The sequence below is a fragment of the Leishmania braziliensis genome, chromosome 31 (assembly GCF_000002845.2).
Source record: "Leishmania braziliensis MHOM/BR/75/M2904 complete genome, chromosome 31".
Lineage (NCBI taxonomy): Eukaryota > Euglenozoa > Kinetoplastea > Trypanosomatida > Trypanosomatidae > Leishmania > Leishmania braziliensis.
In genome coordinates, this window is record NC_009323.2 from 758,416 (window position 1) to 780,420 (window position 22,005).

Genomic DNA, 22,005 nt, shown 5'->3' on the forward strand with positions numbered 1-22,005 from the left:
CTCTGTCGTTAGCTCTCGTGTATCCACCTCCTTCCTCCACGATTGTACGTGAGTTGGGGTGCACCACCATCGTATGCGATGTAACCATCCACTGCTATCCAAGATTACTCTCTAACCGCCACTCAAACGGTACTGCTGCCGTGACATGAGATTTTACATGACCACTTCTCTCTTTTCTAGTTTTTTGTCGCGATAACACGTCCGTGTCTGCGGCCGTAGGGTTCGTCGCTTCCTTGACTAGCTATGACGCGTCTCAGTACATATGCGTAGAGTGCTCAGTGCTGAGGAAGACACACTCTACATGCCTCGGCAGTGAAACTCCACCGTGGGAAGGAATGAGAAGCAGAAGGAAGACATAGAAAAAAGGGGTGAAGGAGAAGAACAAGCGAGCAGCCGCCTCGACTTTCGCGAAGCTCCCGCTCCTTCCGATAGGAGGGAAAGGGAGGAGGGGGCACAACGCGATGGGAAAGGGCCGAAGAAGGGGGAAGAGGGAAGCAGCAACTTTCACAAAAGAGCACACATGAGCTATGGAGGAAAGAGCGAGGGTTAAAGGGGCGATTACCGTAGAGAGAGAGAGAAAAAGAGAAAAAACAAGCAAGGACAGACCCACAGAAAGTTTGAAAGAGAGGGGTTGCGATCAGCAAGAACAGCAACAGCAGCAGGTGTCACAGCTCACCTGTTCACCTTCTACTTGACCGACTCTAGTCAGCCCTCGCACTCATCTGCAAATCTGCTTTTTTTTTGGAGGGGAAGGTCCCAAGAGGAAAAGAAAATGAACAATGCTGTCATCATCAATCCAAGCCAGCGCCTATCCGCGTAGGTCCCCCGAATCCGACAGATCAGTTGCGCAGGAGATCCAATCACACACCCTTAGCACAGAGAAAAAAAAATGGCAAAAGGGGGGAAGTGCAGAGTCTACCTTCTGCAGTTCCCTCAGCGGAGTGCAACGCCTTCGGTGTGGTGCGTGGTTGAAGAGCGAAGAACACATTTGCAAGATGAACAAGGAAGAGAGAAAAAAAGACGAAAAGGAGGGGAAACACAAACTGCCGTGAAGAAACGTCTTCGTGCCGTTTGGAACGGAGGAGGCAAAGTAGAAAACAACAACAGCAAAAAAAAAAAAAAACAGAGAAAATGAGAGAGGGGGGGCTGTCTCGCTTCTTCTTGCCCGCCCTCCCCCTCCCCCTCTCCGTCCTCTGTTGGCCTCCTCAGATTCTCTGCTTGGGTGAAGTGCGTGCGTGTCCTTGACAAAACTCGGGCCTCACGAGCGTGCAAAAAAGAAAAGAGAGAGAGAGAGGACGCAAAAAAAAAGTATGACCACACACACGGTGCTGTTGTCGTCCCTGCTTGCGAAATCGATGTGGGTCGAGGAATAGGAGGAGACAGAGGAAGGGAGGAAGGGGTCGAGGAGGGGTGCACAGAGACATCGTTGGCAATTACTGTGGCGCTGCTCATCCGATGTCGGTGCGCAGACAGAGGCAGAAAATGAAAAAAGACGCCTAGCGAATAGGGGGAGGAAGGGGGGGGGGGTAAAGAGCACAACGGACTGCTACATTCGGCGAGCGTAAAAGAAAAAAAAGAGCGCTGATAATGACTGAAAAAGAGAGACGGCGAAGTAGAGCAACGAAAAACGAAACACGTTAGTCGTGGTGAGAGGACAATGATGAAGACCAAGGGCAAAACAAAGAGCAAAGAAGAGGTTCAAGAAGAAGAAAAAAAAGGAGGGCTGAAGACACCGATCTGTGTGCCAGAGAAAGAAAAGCAAACAAGTCTGAAAGAAGCGAAACAGAAAAAAAAAATGTGAGGCGGAGGGCGAGAGAGAACAGGGGAAAGCGAGCGGCTCATGTAGGCGGAGCTTTCCTTCGCTTTTCTGTTTTCACCTCCATTGTATTAAATGAAGCGATGTGCTCCTCCTCGCACTTTTTTCCTCTTCCTAAACCGAGAAACACATTCACGCGCGATAAAACAAACAACGATAAATAGAGGGAGAGGGAGGGAGAGAGAGAGCTCGCGAACAACGAGCACAAAAAAAGAAACGAAAAGAGGGTTAAGTGCGCACATTCACAGTTGTCAGGGAGAAAAGGGGAGAAACGCGTCGAAAGAAAAATACAAAGAGGAGTTCGGTGCGCTATGCAAGCAGTCGGCAAAAGAGAGAAGAATCCCCTCAGGCCGAGCTGATCCCCACAACAGCATCGCACCGTCCACGCAAGCCCCTTCACGCTGCCGCTTCCCATCGTTCTGGTTATATATACAAGCACGTGCGGGCGCACAGACACATTGTGCTCAAGCAGCACCGAACAAATGAGAAAAAGAGTGAGCACCACTTACCCATCAGCTCATCTTTTCTTCCGCTCGTGCCAGTGGCTCGACGAGCCGTGAGAAAAGGCTGGTGGTCGTGCTCATGGGAAAAAGACACAACTTGGGTGGAAGCTGCGGGGTGTTCGCGCATAAATAAGAAAAAAAAGAACAACAACAAAGGTAGCAAAGAAAGATATGAGACAATAGTCTCAGCACTACTGAAAAGAGGAAGCTCAAGGCGACAAGACCAGAATCGAAGTAGCGCTCCAAAACATACACGAAGCGCAACAACAAGAACAAAAAAAAGAGAGAGACACACACACACATCGGCATCCGATGGCGCATCAGAGACCCGTGCGTGTGTGCGGAAAACACCGACACCCCTGAGAAAAAAAAAGTGCGCCTTCAGTACCTATTGCAGCTCGAGAGCTCCGAGAAAGAAAAGGGGGGAGTGCACAAGCGCCACAAAAAGGCGCTTTCATGAAAAGGTGAAGAAAAAAAAAAAAAGAAGTCCCGCCTGCGAAAAGAGGCAAAGGAGACCTCTTGGCCCGTCAGCGTGTCCATTTCCGGCCCGGGTGCACGAGTCCAGCCCCACCCCTGCCCCCGCCACCATCTCCACCCACCCCACACTCCGCAGGTCGCCACACCCAGTGCATCCCACGGGCCGGCGCAGGCTCCCCACGCCAGTGGGCAGCGAGGGTCGCGGTGAGACGCGCTGACACTCCACCCATCCTATCGATGGCACAAGCCTAGGCACGGCTGCAGGACGCTCCGACACGGTGCCATCCAGGCCCGGCCCGCCGACACCAGCAGCGACACACCATTCTGACCTATCTACTTCGTAGGCACAGGGCCCTGCCGCCACCAGGAGTGGCTCGGCATTGCCAGGGAGAGGGGGGCTCTGCCTGGCCTTCTCACAGAGAGTAGGGGGAGGGGGTGGGGGTGCTGGGTACCTGATATGCCACGCATCGAGGTGTGCCCCCCTCCGTCATCGGGGGAGGGGGGATCCGAAGCAAGACGAGCAAAAAAAGAATGAAAGGGGAGCGAACACACACACACACAGGCACGGAGAGAGAGAGGGGGCAAACAGCTCAAACAAGAAGACTGACAGCGGGAAAGAGGGGGGAGGAGACCCCTCATAGAGCCTGGTGGAGTTGAAGCGGCAAAAGGAAGAAGGAAGGAGAGAGAGAAAGAGAGAGAACGAGCCAGAGCAAAGCACGCGTATGTGTGTTTCAACAACGAAACAAAAAGTGTCGGAAGGAGTAAAGAGAGGAAGATGGAGCAAAACAGAAAGAGCGCACACGAGAGGGGGAGGGGGGAAGGGCATCAGCAAAGGCGCAAGGGAAAGACGATACAAAAAAAAGAGACGAGAAAACATACGCCCGCCCAGCGAGGAAGGGGAATGGGGAGAAGGGCGGAGCGCGCAGTAAAGAAAGGGGACGTACATCGCTTACAGGAAAGCGCAACAAAAAAAAAAAAACATAAGCGCTAAGCGAAGAAAACGAAAAGAGCGAAAAGAAGTCGCATCGAGCAAGTGAGAAAGTGGGAGAGAGAAAGAGAGGACGTAGTTTAGTGGTAGGGGTGCATGATATGGTCATGGGGAGAGGTGGGGGGACGGCAAATGCAGCTCGTGTCCGGGCCCGCACACGTCCTGCTCGATTATCAAGGGCAGTAATAACAACTACCCTCGTAGCAGGAAGTAGCAAGGAAATCGACATGGAAAAGAAAGTGCCAAGCGGCCCATGAAGCGAGCAAGAAAGAGATACAGCGAGTAGGGGTGAGGAGGGAGAGAGTCACACACACATACACACACAACCCGTCCAAAAACACAGACAAGAAGTGAGGCCAATAGCGAAAGATGCGCGAAGGAGAAAAAAAACAAACAAAAAAATCATCAACATGTGTCAGTCGGCTGTCAGCCCATGCGTTTCTAGCGCATAGTTCTTGTCTCTTTTTCCGTAGTTAGCCGCTCGGCCTCTGCTCTCCCCCCCTCCCAAAACTGAAATGTGCTGCTACCGGTTGGAGCAGCGATCAAGTGCCAAAGACGGACGTCTGTAGCGCCGTCTGTGTGGCTGGGACGGATTGGTGTGTCACTGTTGTTCGAGAAGAGAGTGCTGAGGGTGTATATTCATGTGGGTCGGCAAGGGGAGCAGTCATGCTACTAATAAAACCCAAAAAGATGTGCAGCCCTTTCCTGGACGTACATGTTGATAAGTCAGGAGTGCCACGAGCGACTGGCTCGGGTGGGGGTAGCAACAACAGAAAGAAAAGCGAGAAATAATAAACATACAGGGAGTTAGCGAAGAAAAAACAAGGGCCTCCGGTGCCAAAGAAAGAGAGGGAGGGAGTGTGAAAAGCGTGTTGCCGCGGGTGTGCCTGTGTGTGTGTGTGTGTGTGTGCGTGTGTGTGTGGGTGTGTGTGTGTGTGTGTGTGGGTGTGTGTGTGTGTGTGTGGGTGTGTGTGTGTGTGTGTGTGGGTGTGTGTGTGTGTGTGTGGGTGTGTGTGTGTGTGTGGGTGTGTGTGTGTGTGTGTGTGTGGGTGTGTGTGTGTGTGTGTGGGTGTGTGTGTGTGTGTGTGGGTGTGTGTGTGTGTGTGGGTGTGTGCGTGTGTGTGCGTGGGTATGCTCAAAGACTGACCTATGCAGCTGTCTCTCCATCCCTCCCTACCTTCACCCCTACGCCCCTTTGCTCGTGTATGGTGCACAGAAGCGAGAAAGGGACAACGGTGAGTTGGCGTTGTGACGCCCCATCACTGGCGGAAGGCCATCATGTGCAGGTACTGTTCATTGGGTTGCGGCGGTAGGGGTGCAGCGGCGGCGGCACTGGGTGCGGAGGATTGCAAAATGCAGAGCTGTCCATTCACCATCACGTAACTCGGGTACAACGGTGGTGTGGCAGTAGCGGCCGGCTGTGTATAGGACAGCCGCTGCGCTGGTGCGATCCCGCCGCCCATTACGTTCTCCAGTGGGATGAATTGGCCCTGTGCATTCACAATGCACGGCCTGATTGAGTGGGATGATCCTGCGGTGGCTTGGCCGTTGTCAGCACCCAGCATGCCCCACACAGCTTGCTGCTGCTGAGGAGACGGCGGCGGAGGGGACATCCCGTGGCTGTGCATTCCCTGAGGGGGCAAGGTGTACAGATCCTGCAGCGGTGGGTGCTGTTGCTGAGCCGGCGCTAGCTGACTTTGAGCCTGGGTGGGATGCATGAAGGTGTACATCATGGGTACGCCTGCGGGGGCCATCGCCGCTGCCTCCGCGGAGTACGTGGCATACGTAGGATTCTTGGGGCGGCGCTGGCCAGTGTTGGCTGTAAACAGCATTGGGGCAGCTTGAACTGCAGATAGTGTACTTGCATCGTATGCAGGAGGCGGTGGCAGCGAGGCGCTAGCGGCGATAGAGGCAAAGTATGCCTGCTGAACGAGTGGACTCGCGGTCGCAAGGGTGGGGGGTAGAAGCGCAGTGTGCTGCAGATGAGGGGGCGGCGATAGTGGCTGGGAGAAGAGGCGGTTCTGACTCGGTAGCGGAGGCACACTCGGCGGCAGCGCATCGACCTGTGCCGTGCTTGAGTTCATAGCAGACGGCAGTGGCGAGGCGTTATCGTTCCTCCCGCGCGCGGTGGCGTTGCGGCTACCACTGCTTGAATCCTTCGAAGCTCCGGCACTGCCGACGCCACCGCGGTTAGTCTTACCCTGCTCCACGTTACCACCACTGCCACCACCGCTTTTGCGGCTCAGTTGCCGGTTCGGGTTAGCGAACTTGGGCACGGTGCCGTAGTAGAAGTCCTCATGCCCGCGACGGAAGTGCCACACGTAGAAGGAGCCGTCGTGGACAAGACACTTGTGGAGAGGGTCGTAGACCCAACCGGGGTCCTGCCTCGTCGCCTCGCGCGCCAGCTTGCACTCGTCACGTACAAGAGAAAGAAGGACGTTCTCGATGAAGATGTTGTCGTCGACGCGCCAGCTGCCCTTCTTCGCCTCAAAGGGGGTGGCATTGCCGTCAACGCCGGTCGCTCCTGTCAAGGAGTTGGCCGCCGTAGATGCGTTGACCTCATCAGAGCTCCCCCTCACCGCATCTACGGCGAAACTCGCTGAGTCATGGCGCGACGGTGCCTCAAACGACAAAGACGACGACATGTTGATCGAGAACTTCAGTGTCTCAAGGTGCGGCGTACCGTAGAAGATATTATCATCCCCGTTGACAGCCTGTGCCGCAGTGACACCAAAAGTTGGGCTGGCATCAGTGCTGAGTGTGCCCGAAGGGACGTAGAAGGAGAGGATATCGCCCCGATGGACCTGAATGATCGCCACCACCGCTGTCGTGTCGTCAACCGCCTCGTCGCCCTCGATCGGGTCTGCCTGGTACACCAGCGATGGCGTGCGCGTTGGCCCATCTCGGGCCTCCACCGAAGTGCGATCCACCACCCTCACGGTGCTGTCCACACAGGCCACGTAAACCTCATTGGCCGCGTGACTCCAGTTTGAGATGCTTGTCACAGAGCGAGTGATGTACCCCTTCACCACGTAGGTGATCTTCGGAGCAGTGTTGCTCCCGTCATTCAACACACCCTCCAACGCTGCCGCCTTGATGGCCATCACTGCCTGGCTGTTGGCTGCTTCAGTGTAGACGCTGCCAAGATGAGTATCAGCGCGATTCACCAGAGAGTTTGCCGTCCACCCAGCACGGTCCTTTCCACCGCAATCCGTCAGGAGATGCTGCTGCTGCTGCTGTTGCGCCGGTTGCTTCAAGGCGCGCTGCTCTGACTTTGCCTTCAGGAAGGAGATGTAGTAACACGCAAAAGCGGGCATCATTTTGGCCACATACTCGCGACTCACCACGCCGTGGAGGCAGTGCTCGTCAATGAAAAACTTGGAGCTTTTCGGTGCCTCCAGAACGTTTGCCATGCGGTCCCGCATTTCCCGCAGGAAGCATAGAAACGGTATGTTGGTCTTAAAGCACATGAAGCTGAATGGCAGTGCAGGTATGTTCGGGAGACCGATGATGCTGCAGCACTGGTGGTAGTAAATGTAGGCAGCGAGCAGCACTACACGAGACATGTTGTGATCTCCCGCCGACTTCATAATCAGCGTGCGGATCCTCAGCACATCATCGCGTCCAAAAGGGATGAGCAAGTCGTCTGGCTTATTCACCAGCGTGCAGGTATCCCCAATGATACCGATCACCTTCGCAAACGCAGACGCGCCGCCACTTGGAGACGACAGCTGCACGCTACCCTCCGGCATGTAGCTTGTGCCTTCGTAAAGAAACACAACAGCGCATAGCACGGGGCGGATGCGGTAGAAGTCGCCGACCTCGTAGACCTCGCGAATGGCCGCATTGGTCGGAAACATACCCTGCGCTGTGTGCCGAAGCAGAAGGCGGTGCATGTCCTCACAGGAGTTCTCGATGGGCGGGATGCGACTGAGGTCACCGCTTTTGCCGTCAAAATTGGGTCGCATGTAGTAGCGCACCGATGGGTCCGTGTAGGCCTCGTACAGCTGCTTGAACAACGGGCAGTCCGGGGTGGGAAAGTACTGCTCCACGATGGGGATCAGCGCTACCTGCCGTGCACCGCCTTGTGGGGCGCGGAAGGGGGCATCACAGACAATCTCCGCACTCGGCGCTGTACCCATTTTTTTCTTTTTGCTTGCTTGGTTACTTTTTGTTTTGCGCGCGCACACACACACGAAGTTCTACAAAAAAAAAAAAACAGCTGTGGAACTCACGAACAGAGGAGGGAGCGAGAGAGGGAGGGGGTGGAAGGGAGGGGAGAAGGAGCGAGAGAACTCTTCGTCTTAAATGAGTAGCGCTGCCAGAGAGCCAAAACGATGGCAGAGTTATACGCCACAGTCGGTGCAGAGAAAGGGGGGAGGAAGGGAGGCCAAGAGAAACAGTGAGAGTTTGAGTGAAAGGGAGAGAAGGAAAGAGGGAGCACAGAGAGAGAGGGGGGGAAGACAGAGAGGAATTGTTTAACCCCTCTTTCAGCCAAAAGAGGAGGACAAGCTGAGAAACACTGACACACACACAGAGAGAGAGACGACAAATCAAGATGACGTTGGAAAGAAGATAAGAAGAGGCAATTAATGGCGAAAGGGAGAAAACGCAGAGGATACAAAAAAAAGGGGGAAAAAGTGAAAAAAAAAGAGGGGGAAAAGAGAAAAGTCGCTTTTGTAAGCGCCAGGGGGAAAACAAAACACAACACGAAAAGAAGAGCAAAAAAAAAAACACACACAGGCGATCACTGCCAGTCAGGAGAAGAAGAGGAGAAAAGAAAGAAAGAAAACAAAATATAAAATAAAAAAAAAAATAGAAAAGAGAAAAACGACAAGAAGGGGGAGAGCCACGTGAATCAAAATGGGGGATTTTTCAAAGGTGTAGAGAAACAGTAAGAGTAAGAAACAAACTCATAAGCAGGACGACCAGCAGGTAGACCTTTTCGTTTTAGTTGACACGAGCCAACAGCGCCTTCGAGAGAGAGAGAGATGCAAAGTGTGTGGACTCTGATTTTATCCGCCCATCTGCTTTTTTCCTGTTTGAATACAGCCCGTTCTCGTTTCAGCTGCGAATCTGAATACCACCAGACAACATATACACAAAAAGCACAAGGTGTCAGCAGCACAAGGAGTGTGAGAGGGGGGCGGGGGGGTCTGCGCAAGAGGATGCCTCAGTATCTGGATGGGGAAAGAGGAGGAGAAGAGTGCACGAGCAAGAAGTCTCTTGAGTGATGAAACAGCAGAAGAAGGAACGGATAAGAGGGGGGAGTTGAACCGATGTTTCGTTGTTCTCGCCTTGCTGTTATTCTCAGCAGAAAGAGAAAGAGCGGAGAGGTTAGTGAGGCTCTACGGAAGAGAGAAAATTCAGAAGAGCTGAGAGAGGCCGACAACGGCGAGAGAACACAAAGATGGAACACACTGAAGATCGAAGAAAATAAGATAAAAAAAGAAACGTAAGAAAGGCGAAGGAAAAACAGAATGAGAGAGGGCTTAGGCTGAAATACTACGATTTCGAAGAATTGAGGAAACGAGGAAGAAGTCGTGCTAGCCGTTTGTATTCCTCTTTGATATGTGTTTGTAGCAACCTCAAGTGAAAGGAGTATGGGCTGAGAAATACGCACAGCCACAAAGCGAGAGAGAAGAAGAGCGAAAAAAAGGGGGGTGGTGCGAGGTTACGTGAAGACCGCAGAGCTGTACATACACCTGTGTGTGGATGCTCGTGCGAGGGAAACGACGAGACCCTCTTCGTGCCTTCGTACCCTAGTCGAAGACTGTCCTTCTCGTCCGTGGTTTACCTCCTTTTATCGACTCTGATGGATCACTTTTACTGCTGGTTCTGCCCTTGGGAGACTGGGACGAGATTGTGCAAGAAGGCTACACTCACCTTTTTTGCTTCTACTTTCGGTAAAGGTCCCTTTCCCATGCGAAAATTTGATTTAGCGACTCACCACAAGTCTGTGCCGCTTGTCAATGCGCTTTTCCTCTTTGTCGCTGTTGCCTACTTGCGTGCGCCACGACGCCCCGTCCGTTCGTGTGTTCAGAGCAGCACAACAGCAGCAGCGGCAGCAGACAAGACACACAGAGAGAGGCAGAGAACAGAAGAGTTCCCTCGTCCCCACCCCAAGACCACGCACGGGTCAAGATAAACACACAAGGAGGAGAGTGGGAGAGAGACCAGAGGTGGTGAGTCGTTTTAGCACTTGAGGACGTATATAATATAATAATATATATGTATGTGGGTATGGGGGTGTGTGCTGCTGTTGTTGTTGTTGTTGTTGCTTGCGTGTGGCTGAGAACGACCAAACCACAACACACACACACACAGAGCGAGAGAGAACACACGAAAAAAAAAAAGAGAGAAGAGAAGAGAAGAGAGCAAAAGACGGTTCCTTCTAGAGGTGCGCCTTTTGAACAAACCAAACAACTGCAGTGAAGGAAAAAGAGAACGAGGACAGAGGAGTCGAAGAGAACAACTACCACAGTATCCGCTCCGTGCGCACTGAACACGGTACACGAGCCCCGTATGAGCCAGACAAAGAGAGAAGGAGAGCGATGAGATACTGGGGGAGTAGGTGGGTAAATAAACAAAAAGGAGACGAGATCAGAAGCCTCGTCCTCGATAGTGAGTGCGAAATCGCCGCTTTCCGGTCTTGTCGTACACTTCTAAGAAGGATGACCCCAATTTTTGCATAAGGGATACTGCTCCCTCTTTTTTCTTACGCACGAGTTGTTCGTGAGAGGCTGTTCGCCTTACTTTTTTTCCCCTCCCCAACCCCTTTTTTTGTTTTTCCGTTCCGGACGATCAAAAAGCGTACGCAAAGGTAAACGGCATATGTATGTAGGGGGACGTCAGGCAACCACCACACCCACAACGCAGAAAGGAATTCGCAGAAGCTAAAGTGAAGGGCAAGACAGTGAAACCCGAAGAAAACAAAAAAAAAGGAGGAAAGGGAGACGAGCGTGACAAGGCACAGTCCGAAAAAAAAAAAAAAAAAACAGGCGCGCGCAGACGCAAAGTGTCCAGTCAGCGAAAGAAAAGGAAACACGAAAAACAACAACGGAGAAGTACCAAAAAGAAACAACAACTCGGAGAGAGCAGCTGCAGACAGCGAAGAAGAAAGAGAGAGAGACACACACACAGACGGGGACCAAAAGAGAGACGCAAAAAGCCGTCAGAGAGCACCCAAACCCGAAAACACAAAGGTAAACCAAAAGTGAAGCGGAAAGGGAGGAGGAGAAAAAAAAAAGGCTGCACAGAGAGGGGACACAAAAGAAGACGTGGTGCAACTGTTGCCGGCTGATCGACTCAGAATGCCAGCACGATTCGAAAAGGGAGGTAGAGAGGGGGAAAAAACTGGTAGATTAGCGGAGGGGAATAGAAGGAAGAGAGAGAGAGACGTCAAGTTGAGGAAAACAATGATCGGTTTGTTTGTTCCTTTTCTGGAGGGAAAGAAAAGAGGACAAGTGCCGCTCTTTGAGGAATCCGCGTGTGATGCGATGCATTGTTGGGTTGATGTGTGCGCATTCATGCGTGTGTGAAGAATAAGGGGAAAGGAGTGAGAGGGATGGCAGGGGGTGGGCAGGCAAGGAGCAGGAGAGAGGGGCCGTCACACTCCACTTCATTTTCTGTCGACTCTGGTGGTGACACCACGACGAGAGTCGACAGAGCAACTCACTGCGACATGTGAAAAAGCAAATGAGGTGGTCGTCATCTCGCTACTCCGAAATGGTACGGCAGTGTGTAGCAGCAGCAGCAGGGGGCAGCGCAATCGCTCAATGACTTCGCGCCTTCGGGAACGGCGTACGCGCACAAACAGAAACATACATGCACTTGGATGCAAGAGCTTTTGGTCACTGGTCACGTGCCTGTGTCCTTCCTCTCCAAACATCATCGCCATTTCTTTTCTGCTATCGCAGTGTGCCTCCGCTGTTTTACTGGTCTTTGTTCGTTTTATGTCAATAGGTTCACTTGATCAATCATTGCCTCAGGGCTATGGAAAAGAAAAGGAACGACGAGGGAGTGCGAAGACAGCGGAGTGGATAATGAGTCCCTCTGCGCCAACTCCAGATGGCGATAAGACAGCCACGCAAGCGAGGAAAAACAGAACAGAGAGAGAAAAAAAAACTTGAGTCCACACCGACATACACGCACCGGAACACATGATTAGCGAAAGAGGAAGAGTGAAGCCAAAAAGAGAGGGAAGGAGGTTAGGTGGAAAGGGAAAAAAGGGGGCGGAAGAAGTGCACAAAAATTGTGAGAAACAAGTGGAAGGGGGATGGGGATAACGCCATTCACTCCTTCTCTCATCAACCTTTGAATATGTGATAGAGAGAGAAACAGTGAAGGGCGGCTTAGAGCTCCTCTCATGTACGGTGTGTAGGCAACTGCGAGAGGAAGAGGAGGAGGAGGAGGGGGGGGTGAAGGTGGAGAATCATGCAGATACAGTCTCGTGGCTCAGGTCAACTGAAGACAGAAAATATCCGTTTTGTTTGTTTGTTTGGGAAGGAGGTTGAGAGAGAGAGAGGGGGGGAATAAAAAAGTAGAGAGACGCATGAGTGGAGACGCAGAGGGAGAAAGGGCAAAGCAGAAACAACAGCACATGGGAGATGAAGCAAGCGTATCGGGATCGACAACAACACCAGGCATACAGCAGAAAGACAGAGAGAGCAAGAGAGCGCGAAAAGGGAGGTGGAAGAGCCCTCAATAGCGAAAAGAAATGTATGTAGTCGGCCATGGGCAAGTGAAAAAAAAAAGGGAGGTCCACTGTGTTCACCATTCTTTTTTTTTTTTTGAGGGAGGGGGTTGTGGGGCGGACGTAGGAATTCTCACCTGCGTCTCTCCCCTACGCCCTCTTCTGCTAGAGCTGTCAAGCACAGATATGCGCGCATGTGTTTGTGTACTCGGTTTTTGGTGGCTGCTGTTGCGGCACACTTGAAGGCGTGCATAGATGAACGGAAGCTGAACTCCGCGCATCGAAAAGAAACAGAAAAAAGTGGCAATTATGATCGACATGACACGAAAACACAGACGCAGAGGCACCGGCCAGCATCGAACCATCCACCCCAGACATCGCCATCTCCGCTTTCTTTTTCTTTGCGGCTACCTTACTCGGTCCCACAGGCTTACGCTTGTGCGGACAGCGGCAGTACTCCAGGAGGACAAACTAAAAGGGAAGTGAGAAGCACGCATACGTATGAGGAGAAGCACATCCAACCAAAACAGCAAACGTGATGAACGAAGAAGCAAAAGAGGAATAACAAAAAAAAAAAGAAATGAGAAACGATCGCCGGCGGGGCGCGCGGCACCGACAGCACTGCAACAGGAAGGGCGCTGAATTGACCACATCACCGCCGACACACCCACACGTGCACAAACACATTCGAAAGTTGGGCTGCAACGCCTGAGTAGTACGCGCACATCCCTAGGAGAGAGAAGAGAAAGAAAAAAGGGCGAAGCATGAGCGACAACGAGGTAGCGCAGATTCAGAAGAGAAAGGGGAAGACAAACCAGAATATGAGGAGAAAAAAAAGGGAAAACAAAAAACAACAACAACAAGGATCGCTTGGAAGAACACTCGATGCAATCCAAGAGGAGGGGTGGGACCAAGCAAAAAAAAAAAAAAAGATAAGGCCAACGGCATGCGCCACCACCAGCGCCAACCGCAGTGGACAAAGGCACAATCGTGCGGACGAAAAGGAAAAACGACACAACACAGTGACATGGAGAAGAGCGGGTCTCTCTCTCAACAAGGAAGAGGGGGGTGGAGGGGAAAGACTCACACACGCAGCAGCCCTCCGCTACACAGAGGCGCACAAACAAAGCGACACAAACGACACCGGCACAAAGTACATACAAAAAGGAGACGAGCACAGGCAGACCAGTCAACGCGAACAAAGCGAGGCCAGAAAGCAGAGATAGAAAAGCGCCCCTGGGCAATAGAGCGTCCTCAAACTGGGGAAGAGAGATGAAGACACGCACACCCGCACGGGTCCAGAGAAACACGCACTGATACCAAAGGGAGGCGAGAAATGAACTACACGGCGTCTTCGTTTTCTGTTTTGCACGTATGCTGCAGGAGGTGTAAAGAGATGAGGCAGAGCAAACAGCGTGGGCTAGCGAAAAGGAAGAATCGACGCGGCACAGCCCACTAAGCGCCTACACAAGAAAAAAAAAAAACGATGCGACACCCTCGCATCGGCAGGCGGGAGAGAGAGAGGAGGGGATCGATGCACACACGTGCTGTTCATCAACACATGTGGGGGAACAACACAACACGCTAAGCTCTGTGGGTCTGTGACCTTACAAAATTGAGCACCATCTCTACTCTATACCCTCTGCTTTCGATTTCCTTCGCTGTGTAGGTGTATGGACGTCTGTCACCTTCACCAACCAGAAAAGACGGGTGGGTTGGTGACAGGAAAGAAATGGGGTGAAAACAAAAGACGTGCAAAGCGACATTTCTGAAGCATACGCCAACGAAAAGCACAAGAGAGGGGCGGGAAGATGAACACGTGCAGCGTGAGGGAGGGGAGGAGGGGGGAACAGAAGAAGAGCGTGGATAAGTAAAGGGCCTGAAGGGAGTACTACGTGTGGGGAGGGGGGAGGGGCATCTTCACTGCTGTGGTGCCTTGAAGAGTGCGTGGTTTGAGGGGAAAGGGGAAAGAAAAAAAGGAAGAAGCCCTTCTAGCTTAGCATACGGTCTCTGCGACTCACTCCTTCTGGGCCCCTCCCGAACCCACGCCAGTTCGCCCATGGCCAATCACTTCGCCCCACCCCCATCCGCCCACAGACGCCTCGACACATGTGGTGAGCCACCGTTTTCACATCTTCGCTGTCTTCGTAGAGGTGGAACAAAGGGAAAGGGAGAAAGCAGCGCCGACGCGCACTCCTCACCTCCCTCACCACGAAAAGGAGCCGGAAAACAAAGATAAAAGCACAACCTTCGGAGAGACTCGCGTTTCACTTCTTTGCTGCTGCTGGTGCTGCTGCTAGTTATGGCTTGCTCTTCATCTTCTGCGTCAGCTGATACTGCTGACGCGCCTGCGACGTCTTGATCGGCAATTTAGCGGCAGCTGCAGTGGATGTTGTCTCCCTTAACGGAGTGATAGGTGCGCCGCTGCTAACTGTGCCTCCCTCCGCGTTTTCTCGGCAAAGACTCGGCGACCACAAGCCAGCTGGGGTCCCGGTGGCCCCGCTAACCTGCCTTGGCGTGCTCAAAGGACCTGGGGTGTCCTCGCTTGGGCTCTGTGTCTCGTTGGCGCCTTCGAAGCTGTTGGCCAGAAGACTGTCACCCTCACTACATTCAGACCGGCTGCAGCACGCCAGAGGTGGTGTGGCAGCGTCACCACTGCTGCATAGCCTCAGCACCATTTCCGGTACCGATCCAGCCACAAAAGCCGTCGCAGCTGATAAACTCAAGGAATGCAAGACCTCTTCCGAAGTGCACACCGAAGTTGCAGGCGTCGGCAAGCAGCCACTCCAGCGTGTCGCACTCAGATTCACATCAGACTGCGGTGAGTCCTCATAACAAACAGGAATGATGATCGTACTCGTCGTAGAGACTCCAGTGGTGTTGGGAGAGGTGTTGGTGGTATTGCACAGTGCAGGAGGGGTAGCATGCCCCACCCACATCTCGGTCTTCGTACAGCCAAAGCCGAGGAGTGACTTTGGGCCACTAGTGCTCTCGGTGCTGCCTACATTTACCCTCGAGGTGTGGAGAAAGCCGCGGGGTGGGTCGTTCGCGATTGAGGACGCAATCGTCACGGTCACGATATTCGAGCGGCGCTGACGAGACGGGAGAGCCGCTCCTATGCACGACGGCGGCTGTACCAAATCAGATGAGCGTAACATGACTGATGACGCACCTGGTGTCGCTGCTGCAGCACTGTTGCTCACAGTGAAGGCGGACGACGGGGAGACGGTGCTGCAGTGGGCGGAGGGAGCGAAACGTGCACGAGCTACCGGCGTGATGCGCGCTGACAAGGCACCGCCACACGCGTAGCTGCTCAGCTCTGCGCAACTGCGTGGCGCACCAATGCTGTGCTCACTGCTGGAAATCGTCATGTTACCGAGACTGCCAGTCCGCATGGTGCAAGGGGTCCCGCGCTGCGGCTGCAAGCAGCCACTGCCTGAATATGGGGAAGGGGTGAAGGTGCCACGGCACTTCTGGTTCTGCGGCTGCGGCGGAGAGGAGGCAACAAACAGCGGAAAATGAGATCCCTCGCCAGCCATGGGGATCGCTGGGGGGGAATGGTGGCGTGACAGACTCGCCCAGGCCGCACTGCCCGGTGCCGGCCTCTCGGAGCACATCGACTGCACGTGATGGATCTTAACACCCCACAAGTCGGCGCGCCGGTTGAAGTCGAAAAAGGTGCAGGTGATCATACTTGCCGTAGCTGCACTGAAGCTGCTGCTCGAGAGCATCGGATTTGTCCCCGATGTTGTCTTCGGCGACAGCGGTGACTCTGGAGCCGGCGTCAAGAGAGATCTGAGGGCATCACTGACGGGGACAGTGATGGTGAAGCACTCGGCGCGCAGGACACGGACGTGTAGCTCCATCGACCAGGGAATCTCAAGCTGCACCATGTCCAGATCAGGGTTTACCAGAAACAGCCGCGGCGCATCCGTGAGCACCATCACCAGCATGCCTTGGGTGTTACGGGAGTTGGTGCTGCTGCCTTTGCCATTCAGGTACTCTTTGCAACTACCCCCCTCCACGTTCGGCAACAACTTCACCGGGGAACAGTACACCATCATCTCCGCCGGCTCAAGGTACTCGGCCAGTTCTGCCGTGTAGTTGGTGTTAGTGGTCGTCATGTTGGACGTCTGCAGCACTTTCTCCCAGTTTATCTCCGCAAAGAAGGAATGTGCCTTGAGGGCATCAAAGCCGCCGCGCTCCGCCGACCCAAGGCGCTCCTCAGGCACCGGCTGAAGGAGCTGCCTGACCAAGTCCTTGGCCGCTTCCGAGATAGCGGCCCCAGCTCCGCTGCCTCTTCCCTGGGCCCCCTTCCCCTCTGCACCTGACGAATTCGCCGTCTTGGACATCAGCAGGTCAGGAAACACGAGCGACTCGGGTTTGAACTTCTGCACAGCATTGCCCACCTCGACCAGCGAGCCGGAGAAGAGTCGCTCGCCCACCAGAAGCTCGTACAGCACACAGCCCAGGGCCCACAAGTCGCTGTACGGACTCGCCTTGCAACGCGCCACCACCTCCGGGGAGATGTAGGACGGTGTCCCACCAAAGTTGTTCGCCTCGTCGTCGCCATAGAAGCACGCATCGCCAAAGTCGGCCAGCTTCACGTGAAAGTCCCATGTGAGCAACAGGTTTTCCGGCTTGAGATCGCGGTGCACTATGATGCTGTCCTGCAGCGCGAGGAACCCGCCGGTATCGCTCTGCTGCCGTGGGAAAGTGAGGGCGTGAGGAGGCGCAGGGGGTTCATGTCCGAAAGCTATGGAAGAGGTGTGCGAAGGCAATTCTGATGGCTCACACAGCGACTCTTGCCAAGCCAGCCCCAGGACTGAGGTGCTACTACACATATCCTCTCCAATGTCACCAGTGCCTTCAGTCTCGCCGGTAGGCTGCGACGGCAGTGGAGTGATCGAAGCACACAGCGCCAGTCCCTTCGGCGCCGCTGCCGCTGCAGTCCTTTCGCTGTCCTGATATGAGGAATGCAGGCACGTGGAGTCGGAGAAGCCGTGTGGCTCCATGGTGCTTGCCGCGCCTGTGGCCCCTCTTATCCCGACCTTCCGGGATGTGCTGCGACTGCGGTCGTGCAGCAGAATGTCCCCTGCGCTGTCGTGGGATGGCGTCATCCAGTACGAGTGTTGCGACCCGTCGCGAAGGTACTCTAGGGCAAGTACGACGTCTGCCATGAATCGCGGCGCCATCTCGCGTGTGGCCCCTACCCCAAACTGCTCCTGATACTGTGCCAAGTTGCCCTTCTCCGCGAGGTCCATGACAAGGTAGAAGTTCGCCGCATCCTCGGCAACGCCGAAGACGTTCACCAGACATGGATGGTGGAGCCGACTTGCCATGCGCAGCTCGTTGTGGAATGCGTTCAGCTTCATGGTATTGCGGGCGAGGTCCATCTTCTCAATCACTTTGGTGGCGACCGAGCGGAACGGAACAGTGCCGTTGGAAAGTGCGTCGGACATCATCGACGAGTTCACGTCATAGCGAGCGATCGGGTTACGCGAAAAGTCAAAGGAAGATTGCAACGGGTTGGTAATGCCGCTCGACAGAAGCACGCCACCAAGGCTCCCTGGCCTCAATGTGGATGTCGCGGACACTGTCGACGTGGTAGCGGCAGCACCGGTGAGAATCGTACTGCCTGAAATCAATGAGCTGGAGATGCTGCCGGGAGCCACCTGCCCCCCAAGGGTCTCACTGGCACCGGCGCCACCTCGCACATGGGTGAGGGAGTCAAAAAAGCCGGTGTTTGTGCCTTTCGCCGTAGGGGCTGAGGTTAGAGTTGGGGTACCTGTGCTGAGGTGCGTAAAGCGCTGCGTCGCCCGCTCCGCCTTCTGCGCCGCTGCCGTCACTACGACATCGGTGGAAATCGCTGTTGCACCCTCACCATCGGACCGCGCTTCATCTTGCACCACCAACCTCGCAGAGCTGCTGCCATGCCCCCTTCGTCTAAGGGAAAGTCCTGCTCCCGGTTGTTGCTCCATCTCCTCCGTCTGATTCACTGTGCGCCGGTGCTCCTCACGGGCCGCCTGCACGGTCCGCTTGATCGCCTGCTGTGCCGTCGGCGCCAGCATCTCATCCCCTGCGCCATCACACGTGAGCTGGAGCTCGGGGCAGCTGACTCTCATCAGAAAAGAGGCCCCGCTCACCTCCCGACTCTCTTGTATGCCTTGCCGCCGCACCTCTGTGCCTTGGCTCTCCAGTCCCGCACTCGTCTTCTCCGCAGGCTCATCCTCTTTCCCTTCTTCCCTATCCCCCACCGTAGTTAGCTCTGTGGCGCACCGCCCGACTGTGCTGAGGGGATCGCTTGGGCGTATGTAGATCACTTGGGCAGGTGCCACGACTGCCGGTGGCGCGTCGATGCAAGAGTTCTCCTTCACAACTGCACAGGGAAGTACGTTTGGCGGACAGCAATAACCCTCCACCTGCGCCTTGTCGTTTGTGTCAGCTCCAACCATTGCTACTGCTTGCGCCGTGTGATCAGCCGCGTCGACATCGTTAACGAGCTTGGAGGAGACAAGATTTGGGGTTTGCGACAAAGTGCAGTGCAGAGACACATCCACCGTGACCGGGGGCACTACCGTCTCGCAGCGGGACGTCTGCCTTCCCTCTGTGGCAGCAGTTAGTGCAGTGTCTAGGGAGTCGCACCGGGTAGTTGGGGAAGTAAAGGAAGCGTAGGTGCGGGGCCTCGACCCCTCACTCTCGTCTTCATGCTCGCTTGCGACGCGATGCCCCACACGCATGGTGCTGCTGCGGTAGGTGTAGCCTTTCTCTATCGGCGAGAGCGGAGACTCAAGTGTTTGCCTGCCGGTGCTGGAGGTCACGGTGCATTCCATGTCCGGCTCGGTCTCTCCTTCGACCGCATCCCCCTCGGCCCTAGCCGGACGCGCAGACACTAAAACGCTAGTGGGGCAGTCCCTTCTTTCCTCGCATATACTTCTGCGCACCGTGCTGTCGTCTGTGTTGTCCGCCGCTGTGGCGGCGCTGTGGTCGCTACCGCGGGGATGGCCGGGGAGGACAGGCGATGACGTCAGCGAGTCCGCACACAAGCCAGCAGTTTGACCCAAGCGTAGCTCCAGCCCCGCCGGCAGCTGAAGGTCACCCTGCATCTGGCCGCTGAAGTCCATTGGGGTCACCGCAGTGGTCTCACGGCGCAGGGGCCTATCAAAGAAAGGGGAGAGAGGAGGGCTGGACGGAGTCGCGGGCGAAGCGGGGCTCACTGCACCGAACACCGGTGTCTCATGGGAGGCTGACGGCGCCGACAGCACGGTGGACTGCACCGCAGTCACGTTCGGTGTCGGACTGTCGCTTAAGCTCGGCGCGCGCGCCCAAGACGGATCCTTCACGAACTCCACCGCGCTGCTCCATCGAACTCCGGGACCAAGGCTGTTGTAGAACAATGCGGTCTGCTCGTTGTACGGCTGCTGGTGCAGCGGTAGCTCCGCGGGGGTGATGCTGTTGCTGCTGAACATCGACACCGCACCCAAGTGGGTGTGACCGCTCGTTTCGGCGACCGGCACAATAGTCCCGGGTCCACTCGTCTGCTCGGCCCCACAGTGGACACTGTTGCTGACCCCACCCACATTCTCGCTGACTCCGATAGCAGCGGCGATGGATGAGAAGCTGTGCGTGGAGACGCATCCGTTGGCTGGCGAGAATCTCGGCGTGCTGGCAATCGACGCGCTCGCAAGACTTTCTGTCGTCGGCGTGAAGATGCGCGGGACCTCGACACCTGGGGGGTAGAGCTCAGCTTGTTGCACGATGCCGTAGGCGCCAGACCCGAGTCGCCGCTTTCTATCGTGAGAGATACACAGTCGATCACGCGCGATGTACAGCTCCTCGGGCAAAGTAGGAAAAAGCTCTTTCAGATCTGGCACGTCGTTGCGCAGTGTGCTGCTGTAGCGATTGGAGTGACGCGCTGACCGGGCGGAGCGGCACGAGCGAGCAGAAGCCAAGGAGCAGGCGTTGGGGGTGCTGCGCGGGCCGTACCCGAGAACAGGGATGCTGGTCAGGCTACGTTCTGAATCGCTAATGGGGGCAGAGCGAGCGACGGGGAGGGAAATCGCCGGCACAGTTGGGATGACACCGCCCTTAGCGTTTACTGCTTGCTTCGCTACCTGGGTTGTCGTAGTTGGTGGGACAGTGTGCTGCGTTGTGGTGGGAGTGCTAAGCGGCGGCACGCAAGCTCCCTCCTCACTGGTCAACGTACGCAGCGGAAGGCGATCAGGCTTTTCCGGGGTCGGCGCGAATGTGTCAGAGATGATACAGGAAGCGTCGCCAGGCATGACAGTAGGTGACGAGCTTCGACTGCCTTCACCGCAGGGGGACTCTACTCGCAGCTTCGTCAGCGTCATTGATTCTCTGGCCTGAGAGCTAAGAGGGGACGATACTCCCGCACATGGCGCAACCACGGAGGACGCGTGCAAGCATGAAGTAGGGGACGAGATCACTGCGTGACTTCTGTGCAGTGCAGCGTCCGTCTCAAGGCTCTCAACGCTGGCGTCAAGGTGGATATGCGGACTGTAATACACTAGTGAGTTGGTGCGCAAGTGCAACTCGCTGTCCATGCTGCTATCGTCGTTGAGACTGAGTGATGACACGGATGCCATCGTAATCTTCGAGGGGTCATCTAAAGTGGAAATAGAGGCAGCTGCGGCGGGGTTACTCGAGTATAGCGACTCCACCGGTGACTGTGAGGTGAGGAGAGGAACGATCTCCATGTGTTCATTTGGCGCAGGCATACATGTGCAGACTGCCTGCGTGGCTCGCAGCTGCATGTCAGAGCTGCAGGCCAACCGTCCATGCAGGAGAGAGAGCTGCTTCTCTTCATTACTGACCGCTTCATGCATGGGTGGCGTAGAAAAGACCTCGCACGGTTTAGCACCTTCGTAGCATCGTTGACTACGCCTCAGTTCTTTGGGACTGTTGGTGCTACTGCTGCGGGGCTCCCGATGTGGTGAGGATTTCGCACTCGCTGAAGCCTCAACAGCGGATATGGAGACAGACACACTAACAGGTACGGAGTGGTCGACAGCGCTACCGCAAGACACCGTTGCAGAGACTTCGGGGTGGTGTACTTGGGATGACGGCGCCGTTTCCACAGCTCCCTCCTGCAGCATCCCTACGAAGTGTGGTTGAGCTACAAAGTGTGGGGAAGTCATGTATAAGACAAAAAGGGGGAAAAGAGAAAAGAATCACGCAGTAAACGTGTACAGCCACGCAAGCACCCCTATACACACACACACCCTCGTCACCGTCTCGCTTTTGGCTGCAGATGCGGGGACTCCTACAAGGGGAAAGCGTGGGTCTGTATCGAATGACTGTGCCTGCACCTCCCTCCCTCCCGCACACACACACACACACTTTCGTCTGCCTTTCCGCAGAAAGGGGAGCTCCGTCCGCTTGGGGAGGAGGAGGAGGGTTCCAGTGTGTGTGAGTCTGCGCGCACAGAGCTGCCCAAGAGCGTGCACTAAGGCAGAAAGAGAGACAGAAAGGCGGAAACGCACCTGCACGAGAGAGGTGAAGGTCA

The 22,005-nt window shown here is 55.0% G+C and overlaps 2 protein-coding genes across 2 annotated transcripts; both read right to left on the minus strand.

Moving 5' to 3' along the window:
- Positions 1-5,043: 5,043 nt before the first annotated feature.
- On the minus strand, positions 5,044-7,926 carry LBRM_31_1730 (conserved hypothetical protein; the record flags this gene model as incomplete). Its single annotated transcript, XM_001567120.2, has 1 exon — positions 5,044-7,926. The coding sequence occupies one exon, from the start codon at positions 7,924-7,926 to the stop codon at positions 5,044-5,046; it is 2,883 nt and encodes a 960-aa protein (XP_001567170.1).
- A 6,853-nt stretch (positions 7,927-14,779) lies between these two features.
- On the minus strand, positions 14,780-21,595 carry LBRM_31_1740 (putative protein kinase; the record flags this gene model as incomplete). Its single annotated transcript, XM_001567121.1, has 1 exon — positions 14,780-21,595. One exon carries the CDS (start codon positions 21,593-21,595, stop codon positions 14,780-14,782), a length of 6,816 nt encoding a protein of 2,271 aa, XP_001567171.1.
- Positions 21,596-22,005: the final 410 nt, after the last annotated feature.